Source organism: Lytechinus variegatus, chromosome 3, assembly GCF_018143015.1.
Source record: "Lytechinus variegatus isolate NC3 chromosome 3, Lvar_3.0, whole genome shotgun sequence".
In the NCBI taxonomy this organism is placed as follows: Eukaryota; Metazoa; Echinodermata; class Echinoidea; order Temnopleuroida; family Toxopneustidae; genus Lytechinus; species Lytechinus variegatus.
In genome coordinates this window covers 36,268,112-36,287,603 of record NC_054742.1, presented here as the reverse complement: position 1 = coordinate 36,287,603, position 19,492 = coordinate 36,268,112, and the positions used below count along the sequence as shown (strand labels likewise).

The following is a 19,492-nucleotide window of genomic DNA, read 5'->3' as shown; positions in this document are numbered from 1 at the left end:
ATCGGTTTCCAGTAAACTAGTTTTAGAAAGCTTAATGAGAACGGCCTCATACTCTGTATAGAACAGACTCCCAATTTTTGCCAACATAAAGCAAAGTAATCACAATGTCCCTGAAAGAATATACCCCCAAATCACTAGGTAATTGTAACTTTGTAAATCAAAACATTTGTAGGGTTTTATCAAAGATACTGCAATATTTGCAGTTATGATAGTTATATATTTACAAAATGTTGATGGAAATGGAATGCAATTTTTTTGCCCCTGAGCTGTTGCAATAAGGCTTTGCCGGCTCACAGCACCTGCTGTTTCCATCGGTAGCTCTCAAGTCCAGTGTACTCCAAAGTGTGAACCTCAATTTTTTTTTTTGCTTCTAAGACTTATACCCTTTTCATAAACCTATCCTCCAATTAGCCGCCTAAGAGTAATGCGGATAATTCAATAAAAATTGCGTTCATAAACTCCGAAAATAAGCCGCATTATTTGAAAAAGGCGGATAATCGCCATGACAACTGGACACGCCCCCTCCGATGCGGTTGTGTTGGAAAAGGGTGACCTTGTGACCGCACCATGGCAATTATCCGCATAATTTGGAAATGCGTTCATAAACTCAAAATCTTGTCCCGATGCTGCTATTATGCGGATAATAGCAGCATCAGAGTAATGCGGATAACTCTTGTCCTCCAATTTTACGACCAAATTATGCTGCTATTAGCCACCTAATTCATTTTAATGGGGTTTATGAAAGGGGTATTATATTTTGTCTCAAATTGGCAGGTTTAAAAAAAAATCAAAGTTAAGACTGGTATTATACCTTTCATTCTCTTTGATTTTTTTCTACTTTGATGGAATTTAATCCATCCCTTTAATGGGTGTCAGTACTATTGTCAGGAGAATGGCAAGCTTTCTTGGCATGTGATCTGTGATAACTCCTGTCATTATCAGCTAACCAAACCTGTCACATTTAAACCCTTGCATTGGTTGAATGGTAAGAGCCCTTGTCAAAACTGTAATTTGACAGCTTGGAGAGCACTTGATCTGGTGAACATTTGATTCCAGTTATAAACAATACGCAAAGGTATGCAAAAAGCCACTCTCACACTGACCCTCTAAGGGTGTGTTTATGCTTCCACTTTTCAGGCAAGAATCAACGATTTTATACACGTTGCGTCCTTTCTCAATTTCACATGTTGATTGTAAACTTGCAAAAAAGGTGCATTTACGAATGGCATTTTGCTAGAAATCTCAGTTCCTGCAGGGGACCAATACCATAAACAAGACCATGAGCGTAATCATGTTCCAATGCTGTCATTTGGTGCATGTTTCTAATGTGAATGAAAATTTGATTGCAAATGCTGTCACATGGTTCTAATAATGGCCAACAAGTTGTTTGATTATTAAATTAAGTACCATCATTGTAAAATCTCTTGTAATTTGTCATCTAAATGAATGTTAAGGGATCAAACTATGTACAAAACACGAGTTGTCATGAGGAGACAGTAGACTGAGTCAGTAGTAATTAATTAATGAATTTTAACTGTCATCTATTTATATGATAGGAGTTCTATGGCTTTGAAAAATAAATAAAACAATACCGTAACTAAAAAAGATCAGAAGCTGTACAAAGTTAAATAGCGGTATTAACCTTTCGGAAATAGGGCACACCCAATTCAATGAAACTTGCGATAAGCCAGCTGCTGATCATTATTTCATCTCTGGAAAATAAAATCATTTAAACGACTGTTTAAAAAAAAAGCGCTGATTTGTCTTTGAAATGGAAGCATAAACACAGCCAGACATATCCCAGGATTTTACAAATTTTCAGTTTCATTTTCTTCTTTGTGGTACGTGAAATAAGTGAAATGCGTGAGTTGTTTTAAGTAAAACCAAATCCATTTTTTTTTTCATATTTGCCATCTCCTTGTCTTTCCTTAGGTAGTTCATCTGATACCTAATACCCTTTTTACACACGATAAAATTTCCTTAACCCCGTACTCTAGGTGGGGCTAGCCCACTTTGTTTTTACACAGCATTTTTGCAAAGTGGGCTAACCCCACCTTTAGTATGGGATTATTTGGCCCTGCAAAAAAGCAGGGTTATCCCAGCAATTGCGGTGCTACATGTAAGAGCGATAGTACGGGATTAAGATCGCTAGTGTAAAACGAAAGTGGGCTGAGCACTCCCATTCATGCCTCGCAACAGATCCGGCCCTGTTGTCCAATCAGAGGGAAGCAAAATATTCACGCAACGAACATGGCATTGAGAAAAAGCGCGCGCCATTAGTTAGCGAGTTGGAATTCTTGTTTTAATACTTTCCTCATCGACGCTCGTGAATATTCATGAGCTACCACTAGTCCGGGGTTAGCGAGTTTCGTGTGTGAAAAGCAAGCATTCCTTATCCGGGGTTAGCAATAACAATTTGGCATGTGTGAAAAGGAAAAAAAATAGTACGGGGTATAGGATAGTATGGGGTTAGCGATAGTCCGGGGTTAAGAAAATCCTGTGTAAAAAGGGTATAATTAGTTTTATCTAAAGCTGAAAACAAAGTGTGAAAATCTTATTATCTTATTGCTGGAATAAAGACCCGACGGAAGTGCCCAAATCCGCGCTTATTTTGCTTATTTCTCAGCAATTACACAATTTCTTCCAGAATCCTTTGGCACATATTTTTTATTCATATAAACAGACACTTGGGTGGTCATTACATTGGATTATGTAAAAAGTCATTTTGAGATCGTTACCAAAACTGGCATTTACCTTTAACTACAAAGCTTTTTATGCTAGCCAGTGGAGAATAAGATGCTGTGAAAATACGAAATATATTTTGGTATTTGTTAGTTACTATGCAATTTCAAGCATTGAGTTGTGTAACTCTCACATATGTAGCAGGAGAAATTATATATTTTAGTTTATATCACGTTTTTAACTTTTTAGGCAATATTAAACTCACGAAACACAATCATTGTTTGTCTCCACTCAAATTGTTCATTGATACATGTATATTAAGGGACGTATGGCAGCCATTTGGACCAGCAAAATACAGCATTTATCATATACATGACATCTAAGTAATGATATTTCGTTAGCAACCTGTTTTCAGACAGTACTTCACTCTTAGATCACAATTGCATGCATTTTAATAGAGCTCACTCTGAAAGTTATTTTCCCCATTCATATCGAAGAATCGAACACATGATATACCTAGGGGTTTTTGATTGCCATTTTAAATATGAAAAAAAATGAATACTTTGTCAACAATCATGTTTTGAGACATCTTGCTTCACAATTACAGGCATTTTATAGTCAACGTGTGTGCAATTTTGTTATTTCCATGGGTAATTTCATATTTTGGCTGCCATATTGAGTTTTGCCAATATGCGGAAAATGCTCAAGGTTAGATTTGGAATTAGCACCTTTGAATTGACAAGAAACCATAAAAAATTGTATAACAATCCCCCTCTAGCCTGGACTGCTATATGACATTCCAAACTCGATGAACAACTTTGTCAAGTTGCATAAATTTAGCTTTTGTTTAATTTTTTTGTATCAATAACACACTTTTACTGACCATTCTGCACTGATTATGATTTTCCAATGTGTGGTATATTAGGTTTATCATTGCCATTCAGTCATCATAATCTATTTATCTTTTGTTTACTTTTACAGACACTATGACAGTGGAAGTTCAACCTTGGTAAGCATAATAAATATTTATTGTTGATTTTTAGTTGTGAAGGCCATTATAAATCCTATTTTATTATTTTACAAAGGCAGATAACAAGATGTGGGAGAATATATGAAAATGTAAATATTGTGCCATTAATCTGTGGTTACTGAAATCTGAGTCATTTATTTGGAATCTATTAGCAATACTGAATTATAATCCATTATTTTACCAGGCTAGCTTGGTATCGGGGACTCTTATTTTTATCATGAAACTTGTTTTTTAAGGATTTCGACACTGAAATTATCCTGTTTGATAAGAAAAAATTAAATTATTTGGATCATTTATTGTATATAATTGAAATTAAAAGAGTGCCCTTTTGTAAGCCTTTATATGGTGACATCATTCTAGTTCAGTTGTAGTTTAATTACAGTATCAGATTATTTGTTTGAAGTTACATGTAGATTAAAGATTAGGAATGACAACTGACAGCGAATGCATACAGATAATTGTCATGAGAATAAGAAATTTGAATGGATCTCTGAACTTCTGATGATTAATTTGTGGCTGATTCTCGGGAGGGAAGTGGGGGGGGGGGCGAATTCAAAGTATTTTTGGCTTTCATGTCCTTACCTTACTCTGGTTTATGAAAATCAATTTTTTAAAGCAAAGAAGAAATGGGTTTGGTTTTCAGCAACAACTCTGAACCCAAATGGGTGAGTTGCATAAAAATAAACAGAAAATTGGAGTTGAGCCAAAAGTAGGTCCTCAAAATCTTGTGCATACTTAAAATTTATTGCCTTAGATTCTTGTATTTTTATCCCTTTTCCACAATGCCAGTTCACTTATAACGCTTTCACACCAGGGTATTGCAGAAACCATACCAAGCGACCGATCTGATGTGCTTTCACACCACTGTCAAAATTTGGTCAGGCCCAGAGCAATCGGTCGCTGTATAGCTGACCAAGCCCAAAGCAGAAATAGAGGTGTAGGGCGTGGTTTTGCCTAAGACTGCTGCGGCGCATGTTCGTTTGGATTAGCCAGTAGTTAACTGGGGGTGTTTAAGAATTAAAAACATACTAAAAGTTTGATGTAATGACTGTCATCTCTCATCCCTCACAACACATACACACTGAAACTAAACTGAAATGAAGAAAAAACATAAGTGTAACTAAAATTAATGTTTAAATTATCATCATTTAATTCAATTGTTTAACTAAATATCAACTAAGTGTTAACCCTATCGTCCCTAGCCTTATTAAAGCCACATCTATACATTGTAAGGTACTTGCCCATTGCAATGGCCAACACTCTCTCCTCCACCACCATTTGAATAGACGAAGCTCAAAAACAATACCGCACTACATTTTGATATGTCTCCTTCCCAAACGACAAATCTGAACTGCCAACAACTACCAAAAAGCATGAGGTCCATGCCCCAACCCTGATATCCCATAATAATTTCTTTGTTTTTCACTGCATCCATCCCATAATAACAGTATAACGCTAGTGTATGAAACAAGGATACAAGAGAGGGAGAGAGAGGGGGAGATGGAGAAAAGAGAGGAGAGGGGTAAGGAAGAAAGTGGTCATTGTGCATTAATGCACTACACTGATAGATTTATGGTCCAAGTGAGCAATAAAGATCCTTGATCAAAGACCAGAGGCCTTGGAATGGACATGAATGAAAACTAGTAATTTTGAAGATATATAGTATAATAATTATGAAATGAAAAAAATGCAGAATTACCCCAAAATTCTCAAGCTTACACCCTTCCCTGCTAAGTTGAGTCATGACTCCCACTGTCATGACAATATTGTTAAATGTATTTTTTTCTATCAATTAAACCAAAATCTAAATCCCAATCTACGTTAAACTTTAAACAATTACAAACTGCAAATTATCATATGGATGTAACAAAAATAATAACACTAGAATTTAATTCGTCATGCGGACGAATTAGGTGGTCTGTCATGATTTGTCATTCAGTGTCGGCTGATGTATGAAATAAATCATTTAGATATCATTGATAATCTTGATCGTAGACATCCTAAGAATAAGTTTTGACCATTACTAAATGTGATTATTGATGTGGTGATGACAATCGTCAGACATACATCTTCAAACAGATACATACAAGATAGATGATTATACCTCACGGATCAACACGGCAATGCCGGCATGATCCGGGGAGGTCCGGGATAGTTTTGCCCCAGATGACTGTGAACACGGCATCAACACGGCAGCACGGATCTACACGGATCATGCCGGCAGAGCACGTCGTCAACACGGACCAATACGTCAGCAACACGGACCTACACGTCAGCTACACGGACCATCACGTCAGCAACACGGACCTACACGTCAGCAATACGGACGAACACGTCAAATGCGTTATCCATTGAGCTAGCATATTCCCCATAGAGATTACACGTACGCAAATTTGAGAATTACAATTCCAATTTTGCAAGCGAAATACGGGCATGATCCCGGCATCTGATCAAAAAATGGAGGGCATATTTTCGAAAGCTTAGAATCTCGGCTACAACATACTAAAAGCTCAGGGAAAACTGACAAGAAACATTGGAGATATAGCTCACGAAATAGAGGAATGTCGAATCTAGTTTTGAGAAAAGGTCATGTCCCATAGAGATTACACGCAAAATACATGTGATATGAAAAAAAGTAATTATAATCTGTTTTATCTTGCTAAATTTAAACTTTTATACCTTTAAATTATCATAAAGGATCATGTAAGAAGTGGCAAAAAGAAAAAAAAGTGAAAAAAAATTCATCTTGTTCACCCCAGGACTCGAACCCGCGCCCTTTAAGAAGCAGTCAAAGCCACGATATTCACCATAGAGAATACACGTAAGCAATTTTGAGAATTACAAGTCCAATTTTGCAAGTGAAATACGGGCATGATCTCGGCATCTGATCAAAAAATGGAGGGCACACTTGCGAAAGCTTAGAATCTCAGCTACAACATACTAAAAGCTTAAAGAAAACTGACCAGAAAAAATGGAGATATGGCTCACGAAATAGAGGAATGTCGAATCTGGTTTTGAGAAAAAGTCATGTCCCATAGAGATTACACGCAAAATGAGGAAAAATGACATGCCTCTTTTCATCGCTGTTTTACGCAATGATGCGTTTCTCAAAACGAATATTCATGTTAACTGAGGAGAAAGAGTACATTTTAAACTACAACATATCGAAATCTGGGCGAAAAACGATCTATATTCGAGAAGTTACAACCAAATTTGCATAAATTTGATGACGTCATTTTTGAAAAAATGAAATTTTTAGTTTAGGCGCCATTTTGATGACGTCAAGATATAATTTAGGGACATTGATGACATGAAATCAAATCTACAACTCATACTCTATCGATATATGAAAAAAAAATTGGGGGTCAATGGACTATTTAAAGAGCTACAGTGCATTTTCAATAGGCATGTTTTTGCCCATATATGGCCTATAGTGAGAGCTCGCACGCACACGTGCTGCAAACTATAACGGGTGTTAATTTCGTTATTAATGGTCGTAGAAGGTTTATCAAGGTATCAAATTGTTCAAAATTTTATTATCAATGCAAAGATGGAAAAAAAAACGGTGTTTCTGCGTTGCGTTAAGGCGTAACGCGCGGAAACGCGCGCGCATACGTGCGCGCGCGCAAATTTTTGAAATGCTTAAAATGACCTGAAACGTACTCTCGTTTGGTAAAAAAGTGATTTTGAGCATTTTGAAATTTTGACGCGCGCGTACGCGCGCGTCGTGACCTCCAGGTGACCTTTGATGACATGACCTGATGACCTTTGACCTGAAGTTGATGTGATGTTAATTTAATTGATTTTTGATAATTGATAATGGAGATATGATTGATAATGTGATTTTACAAAATGGCGCCTAGATGACGTCATCATGACCCGATGACCTTGAAAAGCTTATTTTGACGTGTCCATGATAGATCCTATGGATGACATGAAATTCAATGAAATTGATTAAGTCCATTTTGAGATAACTTGGCGACAAGAAAATCCGTAAAAATAAATAAATAAATAAAAATAAGAAAATTCTGACGAAATTAAGAGGTGATCTGTCATAAATGACAGACCACCTAATAAAACAGTCAACAGAAGCGATAAATTAAATTTCAACCATACAGTAACCATCAATTGATAAGAAAATAAATCCAATCAAAAAGAGTCCATAGCAAATTGCAGCCTTCTATGTGAAGACCAATTAATAGATATCCAGTTATCGAATTAGCAGTTATCAGTTCTTTATTCAATCTGAAATATTCCTTCCAGCCCTAATCCAGATCTTGATCCTTAGTCCCCGTTCTGAAGTTGGTTCCCAATCTGATGATGAAACTCCCAAGTAAATACGTTGACTTCCAGTATATTATGATCAGTTGATCACAAACAATTCCAACAATTGTTCAAATGTAATTTACATCAATAACTGGGATATACCCATTTGATTTGCTAGTTCATTACGATGAACCTGCGTGCCGAATATAGAGTACACAATTTTTCCTGCGCGCGCGCTGCATCTCCCTACCAACGCACTATCCCAAGATCGTCGCGCAATTTGGCGTCCATTTCCTCTTTTACTTTCGCCTGCGGTCGAGTGCAGTCGCAAGCTAAGTACACTCTCAAAATTGCATTTCTGTTTTCCGTTTGGATACTTTATTGTGCAATTCTTCCCTTATTTCAATCTTATTTTCTCTCATCTAAGATTGTTATAGGATTATCACGTCGCGCGGAGCTTCCGTGATATTATTTTAACGTTTCTTGTCCCTCTTCGTGAGTTTGTTTTTTTTAAAGATACGTTTCTCACAGGCGGGTTGTCTTCACCTCTCCGCCCCATAGCTCCGCGCCTTCCTGCTCGGGCGTTGTCTTCGCTCCTTTTTAATCCTTTTAATTCTTTTTATTCACTGACTTCTTCGTTTATACGACTCGTCGTGAATTTAATTGATTTATTTCTCCACAGATAGGTTCTGTAGGACGTTAGGAGCGTCGTATTCCAGCCTCGTTTCAAGTTCTTTGTCTCTTGTTTCGAGTTAGTTGATTGTTCTTTTGTTTCAATCAATCCTTTGCTCTTGTATTTATTAATTGAATTAATTGGTTAATTGATTAATTAATTAATTGATTGATTCTTTTAATTCTTGACTTGCTCCTTTGCCTCGATTCAAGTTCTTTGTTTCTTGTTTCGAGTTAGTTGATTGTTCTTTTGTTTCAATCAATCCTTTGTTCTTGTGTTTATTAATTGATTAATTATTCAATTAATTATAAAAAAAAAAAAAAAATATTTTCTTTCCTTCACAAGAATACTTAGAATTTTTTTTAGGAAGCCGTCTCCTGTCAGCGTTCGTCGCCTTTGACTCGGCCTTCCTTCTCGGGAAAGCTATCTTTGTTTTTCCCCCCTTCCTTTTCAAGTCAGCTACCGGTCTCTGGACTTATAATTTTTTTTTTTCTTAAACTTCTTGTTTATAAAAAAAAAAAAAAAGAAAGGGAATCTTGCTCCCCTTTTTTCCTTAGCTGATCCTCACCTCAAGAAAAATTATTATTTTTTTTTTCTTTTGAACAGGTGGACACAACAAAAAAAAAAAAAGAAGAAAACTTAGTGTTTTCTTCTTTTTAGATGCTTCCCCCCTTCCTTCTTTTCAGAATTTTGGCGGAAGCAGATTCTTGTTGTGATAATCAAATAATTAATTTTTCTAACGGACTTCAGGGACAGTGTCTCTTAATAATTCTCAATTATTACTGTTTCCTTTGTTCTGGGATTTTACCTTGTATCATCCTTGTGAGATCCGTTTTTGACTCTCAAAAGTCCGCTTTTTGAGGTCCTTGTCTTCTGGGTTGGGGTTTGTTCCCCCCCCTACCCCCTTTGCTTCTCTTTTTTTCTATCTTACTACTAGATCACCCTACGGCAATAATGAGCCTTTCGGACTCTCTTTCTGAAGAGCCTCAGGCGGCTGCTGTTTCGGGGCCCGACACCGGGGTCTTATCCCCCACCACAGGTAGTATAGATAGCGAGAACAGAGTCAGAGCCCCGTGGGCTCTCAAAGGGGTGGAACCGTGGACGCGCGTTCACGTGTCCCGCTTAATAAGGGTGGAACCGTGGATTTGCGACCACGTGCCCGCACGGTGATGGCCAAGGCTTCCGTCCCGGAACCTGAACCTTATTGGGGAGCGTCGCACTAGTACAGAAAACGGCGACTCCTCTAGGGCTGTCAGACCCACCGGCCATCGGGTCACCTAAAGTCCGGGGGGAGAGCACGGGTCTCTCCACCCGGCAAAGACTAGGCTCGATGCCGTGTAAGACCCCTCTAGGGAGCGTCGGCAAAGGGCTACCAGCCCCTAGTCGGAAGAGGCACCTGAGTCCGACCGTGTCGGACTCTCAATTCAATCTGACGCCGTCAGATTCGGCCGACGCCTCCTCTCGCTCGGCTAGCTCTCCCCGTGGGAGAGCTAAGGAGAGGAAGACAGGCGCAGCCCAGCCTCTTGTCCCTTCTTCCACTCCGGCGCCGGAGCAACCGAAGAAGAAGAAAAGAAGAAGAGGAGAACCACAGACGTAAGCCCCGCTCCGTCGGGCGGTCTGTCCTCTGATTCTTTTGATGGCCAGGCCTCTCAGCTTCTCAAGCTAATCTAGAGTGCCCTCCAGCACTGCGGGTTTTTACCCCCAGGCTTGCCTGCTTCAGCCGACGGTACTACCAACCGAGCGGATCAAGCAGACACCGGCCATCCAACACACCTCGGAGAGTCACCGGCAATATCATGTTTCGCCGGCTCACGCACCTGCAAGGGAAATTCCCGCTAATACACAGGTGCTATCGACATACGGGCGTCGCCCGCCATTATGTCACCAGACTCCCAATCATTATACCCTCTTCTGCCCCCCGGCGGGGGCCGCATAGAAGAGGAAGAAGAAGAAATTCTAGGTCGCTAACCCCGCTGTGCGGGTAGACCTTCCCTTCTGATTCTTGTGCCGACGGCCAGGCGTCGTAACTTCATGTTACAACAGAACGCCCTCGAGCACCACGGATCTTCATCCTAATGCTCTCTGTCAGCTAAAACCGCCGTGTCGAGCACCAGGCAGGTCAAGCAGACAGTCGCCGTCTCGCACCTCGGAGAGTCACCGGCTCGCACCTCGGAGAGTCACCGGCAATATGATTCGCCGGCCCACGCACCTGCAAGGGAAATCCCCGCTAATACACAGGTGCTATCGACATACGGGCGTCGCCCGCCACTATGTCGCCAGACTCCCGATGATTGTTCCCTCTTCTGCCCCCCGGCGGGGGCCGCACAGAAGAGGAATAACAAGAAGAAAGTCTAGGTCGCTAATCCCACTTTGCGGGCAGACCTTTCTTTCTGATTCTTGTGCCGATGGCCATGCGTCGTAACTTCATGTTACAACAGAACGCCCTCGAGCATCACGGATCTTTATCCTCATGCTCCCTGTCAGCTAAAACCGCCGTGTCGAGCACCGGGCAGGTTAAGCAGACATTCGCCATCTTGCACCTCGGAGAGTCACCGGCGATTTCATGATTCGCCGGCTCACGCACCTGCAAGGGAAATCCCCGCTAATACACAGGTGTTATCGACATACGGGCATCGCCCTCCATTATGTCACCAGACTCCCGATATTTGTGGGTCAGGCGTCGCACATACTCCCATGAGCAGTGCGGGTAATTCACCCACGCTTCATATCAGCTTCAGCCGCCTTGCTAAGCACTGTGCGGCTCAAGCAATCACCTGTCCTCTCACACCGGGCATTTATTGAAACGCTGTTCACCTACACGGTGACCCCCGTTTCTATGCAGGTGCTTCCGACATACGGCTTTCAAGCATCAATATGTCGGCAAGCTCTCGGTGACCGACGGCTGGACTTTGCATCCGTTCAGGCTGCATCTATGCGTCCCCGAGCATTACGGGTTCTTATCCTCGTGTTCTCCGTCATTATAAGACCGCCGCGGTCTTATTGCTGGCGTCGGGTATTGAGCGGATTGAGACTTCTCTCGCCAACCCGCACTCCGGGGAGCCATCGGCGAGTTACCTGCATGGGTATTCCCCTTTTTATGCAGTTACTCCCGAATTCGCCCTCTACGTCAAGCCCACGTACGGCGACGACTCCTTCAGCGGTAACTCTCTCCATTCTACCCCCTAAGCGGGCCCGTAGATTGGAGGTAAGAATCTCTTACATACCGCATGCCGCACTTCTCTCGTGAGAATGTTTGGCTGCTTTGAGGGGGCAACCTATCACGTCCGCGGTCCGTCCGCCCAGGCGACGGGACCGTCGGTTTCTGGCCTGAACCTCACTTTCTATTCGAAAGTAAGGGTGCCCTGTCTTACTTAGCTCCTACCCTTGCAAGGCCAGAGTCAGGGCTAGTACAGACACACGTCCTCCAGCGATCGCCGCTGAAGAGAGGGCGACTCCGATATGAGCACCATCACCGCTCAGCGGTATGTCTCACTACCTCATAGCTCTCCGAACTTATGAGTATGTATATCGGATCTGAATGTCACGGCGATTTAAAGTTCTCCTGTGCTTAGTAATCGCTACGCCTTCACCACCCGGTGCATTATGGTTATGTTAACCTATTGTCTCGTATTCGGGCGGCTCGTTCGAGCCCTGCCCGAGCTGCCATCACCGGTCGTCCAGCCGGACACCGCCGAAAGCACCCGCACCGAATACCTGGAGGGAATCAGCTTTTCATATGCTAGATATCCCTCCTGTTGACATTCACAGCTGTTCCCCGAGTCCTTCCCGGTCGGGTAAGCATCATCTCGGAGGAAAGAAACCGCCGTACATCTCATGAGATTATTGGCTATGTACGTGCGTTCAAGCTTGTTTAAAGCCCCAGACTTCTCTGTCGGCATTCTATGCCTATTTTCTGGGCACACCCACCGTACCGGGTCGGCGAGTTTACACCAAACAGTACGCCTTCAGACCATCGGTCGAGCTCTAACAGTCTATGTTATAGACTGCTCTCTATGTGGGTCAAGCTTGCGGGCGTCTCCGCCGTTTCCTCCTTGTGTGGAGTGGTCTACGGTGGATGTCTTACCGTGCCCATTTGTCGAATCGTCTTCTTATTTAGAAGCTTTTTCACTCGGCACACTCGAGTCACCTCGCATGCTGCTTTCATCCTCCCTCCATGCAATGCATGTGGCCATGGTCACCGCACGACCGAGGATGATGTAACCGTGGATGCATGTATGCTTATGCCTACCTAACCACAATCACTACGACCCGCTTTTTCTCGGGCCGACTGCGGATGAGTCTCTCCATGTAAGTGATTTACTTCACTGGAGTTCTTCTTTTAGAAACTTAGATGCTCATCCCCCACTGCTTAGGGCGTCATTTTTGCCGCCCCCCGCAGCTTTTTGGAACTCCTTATTCTCCGATATCGGACTGTTCCACGCTGCCGCAACCGGCGCCGGCGGTGCTTGCTCTTACGATCACCTGAGAGACCAGGCCTTGTGGCTGTTTTCATAAACAACTGGTTCTCACCGCAGACTGATGGAAATTTTTGTGTTTATTTTCCTCAAGTCTCCCTCCTTCGCTTGTTTCTTCAAGCGAGGACATCGACACTCTTAGCCAGTTTCCGTCCCTAACTTGATAGGACAGGGCCGTTGCTACCTCATTCGATTCCGTTGGGAACGTACTGTTGAGGTATCATATCTGGCGATGTCTGTTCGTTAGAACATCTCTTGATTGTCGCCTTCACGTATGATCATGACAGAGACTTTTCGCCAGCTCCCTCTGGCGTACACTTGCTGCTGCTAGGGATTCCCCCGCCCGGCGGTCATCCATCGCAGCCTAGCCTCACGGGCTCTCTCGGCAATGGTGGCTTGAGCCAAGCCACCTCTTCCACCGCGGGCACTGCACCCTCAGATGGGTGCTTCGATCAGTACGGGAGAAAGGGGACCCTGAGTTCTCTCTCGATCACTCGGTCTATCACACTTTTGTCGTGATGTGTACCGCGCTGTTTCTCTGACACGCCCGGTTGAGCTATTTTAACCAGACTGCTTTATTCTACATAGGCAGCAGGTCCGCGGTATTTCTTATTAAAAGGATGGCACTCAGTCGCTTTCTCGACCCTTGACTGCCTTACGAGTGGTTTTCTTAAATCCCTACTCTCCGTCGTTCCTAGTCCCCTTCGGACCGCTAGTAACTTTCTGCCACAGCTCTCTATCAGAATTCTGCAGATGTTCTGCCCTCACGCATTTGAGACGGATATCGAATTCTGGGCGCTTTCTCCCACGCGGAGGCTTCTGAGATCTCTCGCCTTCTCAGATTGTTCGATGGATCACTTACTGAGCCTTAAAGCTACAGTTTTCCGATCACGATTCTTGTTGAAAATTTCAACAAATTCCGAATTTTACGCTCTAGTCAGCTGGTGATGTTGTTCTCCTGACACTAGGCCGAGGGCCCATGATACTTAGTATCATTCTTCTTGGGCTCTTTCTTGGAATCGTCGTTCACGACTTCTCGAGGTCCGTCTATTGACGCCCCTCTTTCCTTCACTCCTTGCTCTTAAGGACTTCTTCACATGAGGCTTTATCGCCTCCCCTGTCCGTAAGGCAACGGCCTTTGTGTCTTCATCTCCCTATTTTAACGCACTTCTTAGTCTAGACATGCCTCCCTTCACGTTGAATCCGTGTTGGTCTAGCAAATCAAATGGGTATATCCCAGTTATTGATGTAAATTATGAAAATACTTACCATGATTTTCTTATTTACGAGATAACTGGATATACCCATTTGAACCCTCCCTCCTACCCCTCGCCTTGTGTGACAACATGTCTTGCCCGCAGGCTCATGAGAGGAAATGGACGCCAAATTGCGCGACGATCTTGGGATAGTGCGTTGGTAGGGAGATGCAGCGCGCGCGCAGGAAAAATTGTGTACTCTATATTCGGCACGCAGGTTCATCGTAATGAACTAGCAAATCAAATGGGTATATCCAGTTATCTCGTAAATAAGAAAATCATGGTAAGTATTTTCATAATATATTGTAATGGTAAACGTATAGTAGATGTGGCTTCGATTAAATAGTTTAACTTTTATCGTCCAGTCTGCCTTTGATAAATGTCCACACAGAACTGTGCTGTATCCCCACAAAAGCAGGTATCAATTCTCAAGCACTCTAGTTCTGTGCATGTAGACACCACCATCAACAGAACAAAGACAAAAATTACACAAATCTAAATCACTAATCCAATGCTATTTATCACTTATTACTTTATTCTTATATATCTATTACTTAACCTTATTCTTCAGTGGTATAAAACTATTGTAAACAACGCCGATGACAATTTATACTTAATCCTTTCTGAAAATACTAGAACATTTCTTTTTTTAATATGGTCTAGCTGATAATGTAATGTTTCTCAAAAATCCTTGTATTGCAATAAATGACTTTTTAAAAAAAACTAATAAAACTGGGAACATCCACATCCCAGTAACCACACAAAAACCACAGAGACTCACAAGGTCTCTACCTTGCCAATAAAACATGAACAAACACTTCTATACAGCCTATGTAGCAGCGTTACGCTACAGCACATCCTCAAAGTGCATACACTACAATTCTTGACTGCCTCGTACGAGTTCAGTGAGTGCTTGATCATCTCCAAACTGAATATTACATCCATTACGTCATGGACCAAGAGGCATATGCCTTCAAAACGGCGGAATAAGAGTCAGTTCAATTGACAGAAAACCGTATTCTCAAATAAATAACAAAAACTCTAATCTACTTCTATATCATCTACTACCCAGCTGTCTACTCAGCCGTCTACCAGGCAATCTACAACCTGCGAGCAACTTATGTCTGCTCAAATTCATGCGTGCCGATTGGGCTACCCACATGGTACACAGGTGTTCTTTGCCATAACCAAAATATCAATAATAATAAAGTATACAAGTCATGTTCATTGCAATACAAAAATTTGAACTTGAAAAATTCTGCGAAACCTAGCTTCACAACTAAGGTATAAAATAACTGCTTGAAAATTAATGATGCTGTCTACAAGACGAAATCACAACCCCCAGCAACTAACATGACTAATCCCACCGCTGCCACCATTTTGTAGGGCGTGGTTTTGCCTAAGACTGCTGCGGCGCATGTTCGTTTGGATTAGCCAGTAGTTAACTGGGGGTGTTTAAGAATTAAAAACATACTAAAAGTTTGATGTAATGACTGTCAATCTCTCATCCCTCACAACACATACACACTGAAACTAAACTGAAATGAAGAAACATAAGTGTAACTAAAATTAATGTTTAAATTATCATCATTTAATTAAATTGTTTAACTAAATATCAACTAAATGTTAACCCTATCGTCCCTAGCCTTAAGCCACATCTACATTGTAAGGTACTTGCCCATTGCAATGGCCAACACTCTCTCCTCCACCACCACCACCATTTGAATAGACGAAGCTCAAAAACAATACCGCACTACATTTTGATATGTCTCCTTCCCAAACGACAAATCTGAACTGCCAACAAATACCAAAAAGCATGAGGTCCATGCCCCAACCCTGATATCCCATAATAATTTCTTTGTTTTTCACTGCATCCATCCCATAATAACAGTATAACACTAGTGTATAAAACAAGGATACAAGAGAGGGAGAGAGAGGGGGAGAGGGAGAAAAGAGAGGAGAGGGGTGAGGAAGAAAATGGTCATTGTGCATTAATGCACTACACTGATAGATTTATGGTCCAAGTGAGCAATAAAGATCCTTGATCAAAGACCAGAGGCCTTGGAATGGACATGAATGAAAACTAGTAATTTTGAAGATATATAGTATAATAATTATGAAATGAAAAAAATGCAGAATTACCCCAAAATTCTCAAGCTTACAGAGGTAGCGCGTGGGCATGTAGGGAGGGGGTCCTTGCATTTCAATCGGTCACTACATGTAAGTAGGATGTGCTGTCATATCAAGCTTGCATCGGTCGCTGAAGTACCTCTAAGGTCGGACTCAGCGACTGAACGTTTGCACTAATCGGTTGATGAGTACGATGATATGCTTTCATACCGTGGTTTTATCAGTCGCTTGGTACTGTCTCTGCAACCGGACCTTGGTGTGAAAGTGGTACATGGGTAAAGCTCATCATGATAAAGACCCTGATATAGGGAATGTCCGTAATAGCACCATTGTAAATGGGCAGTCAGAGTAGAAGGGAAATCTGGCTTGAGTAAGTTTCATGGAGAATTCCGATTGGATGATACTTTCACTGCTTGACCCAATTTGCTTCACCTTTCTGAACCTTTTCTGCTATGGGGAAAATGGGCAGCATCTAACCTCTACCTATGACAATGTTTGAAAGAATGTGACCGTATTTTGGTTTGAGCCAAAATAACTTCCACCTCATGGCTTAAGGCCTCAGTTCAGATGAAGAGAGAAGAAATACAAACAGCTTGGATGAAATGCTTTGTAATTTGACTTCCAAAATGGAGACATTTGAGCTTTGGGGTATGCCAGCCCGTTTAGTGAGGGATGAAAGCTAGTTCTGCAATGGAATGCAGGCCGGAGCTCTTTACAGTGATTCGTCTCTGTACTTTCCACCCTAGTAGGTGGTTTCAAACCACCTCGATCACAAGAATCCCCGTTAAATTACGAGAACTTTTTTAGGCTAAAAAATACCCATTAATTATTCATGCATTCACACCTCCCCTAAACATACCCTTTGGGATAAGTTCCTGAAGTTACGAGCATGCGCAGTATGGTCTGATTAGCAGGCAAGGCGCGAGATTCAAAATCACTAGCCCAGCAGCCACCCACGGCTTCCCGCCCAACGACACGCTTGGCTAAAAGTTCCCGTAAATTGCTTTCACATTGCCAAAATGCCTGCGACCTTGGAAAAATCCCTGCGAAAGTTCTCGTAATTTCGCCAAGTTCCTACTATTTGGCGGGTATTTTCTTTCGGGAAATTACGCATAGTTTGCTTTCACATTAACAAAATACCTGGTATTTTCTGATCGGTAAATTTCCTGATCAGAGAATACCTGGAACTGACAAACTTCGAGGTGGTCTGAAACCACCTAGTGTGAAAGCAACCATGGGCCCTATTCTCAATTTCATTTTTAGATCTAACAATTTATGGAGTATATATTTACTGATAACGGGACAGGACACTTCAGAATTAATCAGCTTGTTTATTCTCAGGCACACCTCTTGTCTCTTGACAAGAGAGATTGCTAACATGATCCAACATTTCAGTGAGATGTGTGCAAATAACAAGTAAGGATTAAAACTTATGGTAGGATCAGACAAGAGAGAGCAAAACATTTCATGTATGTGGCATGTGCCATTGAACTTGCAAATTGTTTGTTCATATGGTTCTTTTTTGGATAGTCATAAGCTTTGCAGTACTATAATATGTTTTTTTTATATACAGGGAAGATCCACATGTAGGATGGGGCTGGGCAGGGCAAACAAATATTTTATTCTTTTGTTCTGCCGAAGCAAAGAGCAAAACAAACAAAAACATGAAAACACCTGGTTTTTCATGATTTTCCTAAAAAAGGACATCTGAAAAGAAAGAAAGAGTCCATGCTCTACTCAAACAGAGTTTCCCTCTTCAGTTTGAAAGGGGTTGAAATAATCATGGGACCAGTGGGGATTCCTTATAATGGTAGGGGAGTATGAAACTATGAATAAACAACATTTTACAAAGGGCATGGGGGGCACTAATGTATATTGTGGCAAAAATAGAATACTACTTTGACAACCCCCTTTTTCAGACCTGGATTTTAGTTCTACAGATACTCAGTTCCACACAGAAGCCATTCAGAAGCTGCTCAGCCCAGCTTCAGAGGTGAAGAACCTTCCTAACATAAAATAGCAAAGGCAGTGGTCATGCACCCCGGTCTTGTGCACAAAATTCCTATGATCTCCTTAGCTTTCTTGCTCTTCGATGGCCTTGACAGCATAAACATTAGCGAGGCATTGTCTTATATGCTTTTCCCACCTCACTTTTTGTCGGAAATTGGTGGGGCTAAGGGGGGGGGGGGTTCTTAGCCCCACCAATTTCACGGGGTTAAGCTTAGCCCACTTCGTTTTCACACTACATTTTAGCAAAGTGGGCTAACACGGTAAATGGTACGGTACTATCTGGCCCTACAAAAAAGCAGGGTTAGCCGGCTTATTGTGGTGCTAGCACCACATTTGCGGTGCGAAGAGATGCAGTGTGAAAACGAAACAGGGCTAAGGAAAGTGGGGCTAAGCATTAGCCAATCACAGAAGTCGAATTGCACATTAATCACGCTCTGTATGGTAAAATCATCAATATTCATGAGCTGAGGCATAGTCCAGTGTTAAGGCATTATAGGTTGAGCAGATAGTATGGGGTTGAGAAAGACAGTGTGAATCGAAAAAGATAGTATGGGGTTAAGGATAGTCCGGGTTAAAGATAAATTCCAGTATTGGTAACGATCTCAAAATGACATTTTACAGAATCTAATATAATGACCACCCAAGTGTCTGTTTTTATGAATAAAAAATATGTGCCAAAGGATTCTGGAAGAAATTGTGTAATCGCTGAGAAATAAGCAAAATAAGCGCGGATTCGGTCACTTCCGTCAGGTCTTTATTCCAGCAATAATAATACACTTTCCCACATGTGCCCATCTGTGTTTGTGATCTTCAGTGTGAACATTTTTCAGCGTAGATTTCAAGATTTCACAAAGTTCAGTTTATATAACTGTACCAAATCTAGATCCTCGATGATATACTGACAATTTAGCCTTGTTTTACAGACTCACTCATGAAATCAGTGTTTACTGCAACTACTGGCATTTCTCTT

At 41.7% G+C, this 19,492-nt stretch overlaps 1 protein-coding gene across 3 annotated transcripts in view; it reads left to right on the top strand.

The window, feature by feature from the left end:
* The window catches only part of LOC121410894 (tight junction protein ZO-2-like), a 79,332-nt gene that overhangs the window by 25,153 nt on the left and 34,687 nt on the right, over window positions 1–19,492 (top strand). For all 3 annotated transcript variants that reach the window (XM_041603263.1, XM_041603264.1, XM_041603262.1), the window contains exon 3: window positions 3,664–3,691. In XM_041603263.1, the coding sequence (XP_041459197.1) occupies window positions 3,664–3,691 (28 nt within the window). The remainder of the gene's footprint in view (window positions 1–3,663; window positions 3,692–19,492) is intronic.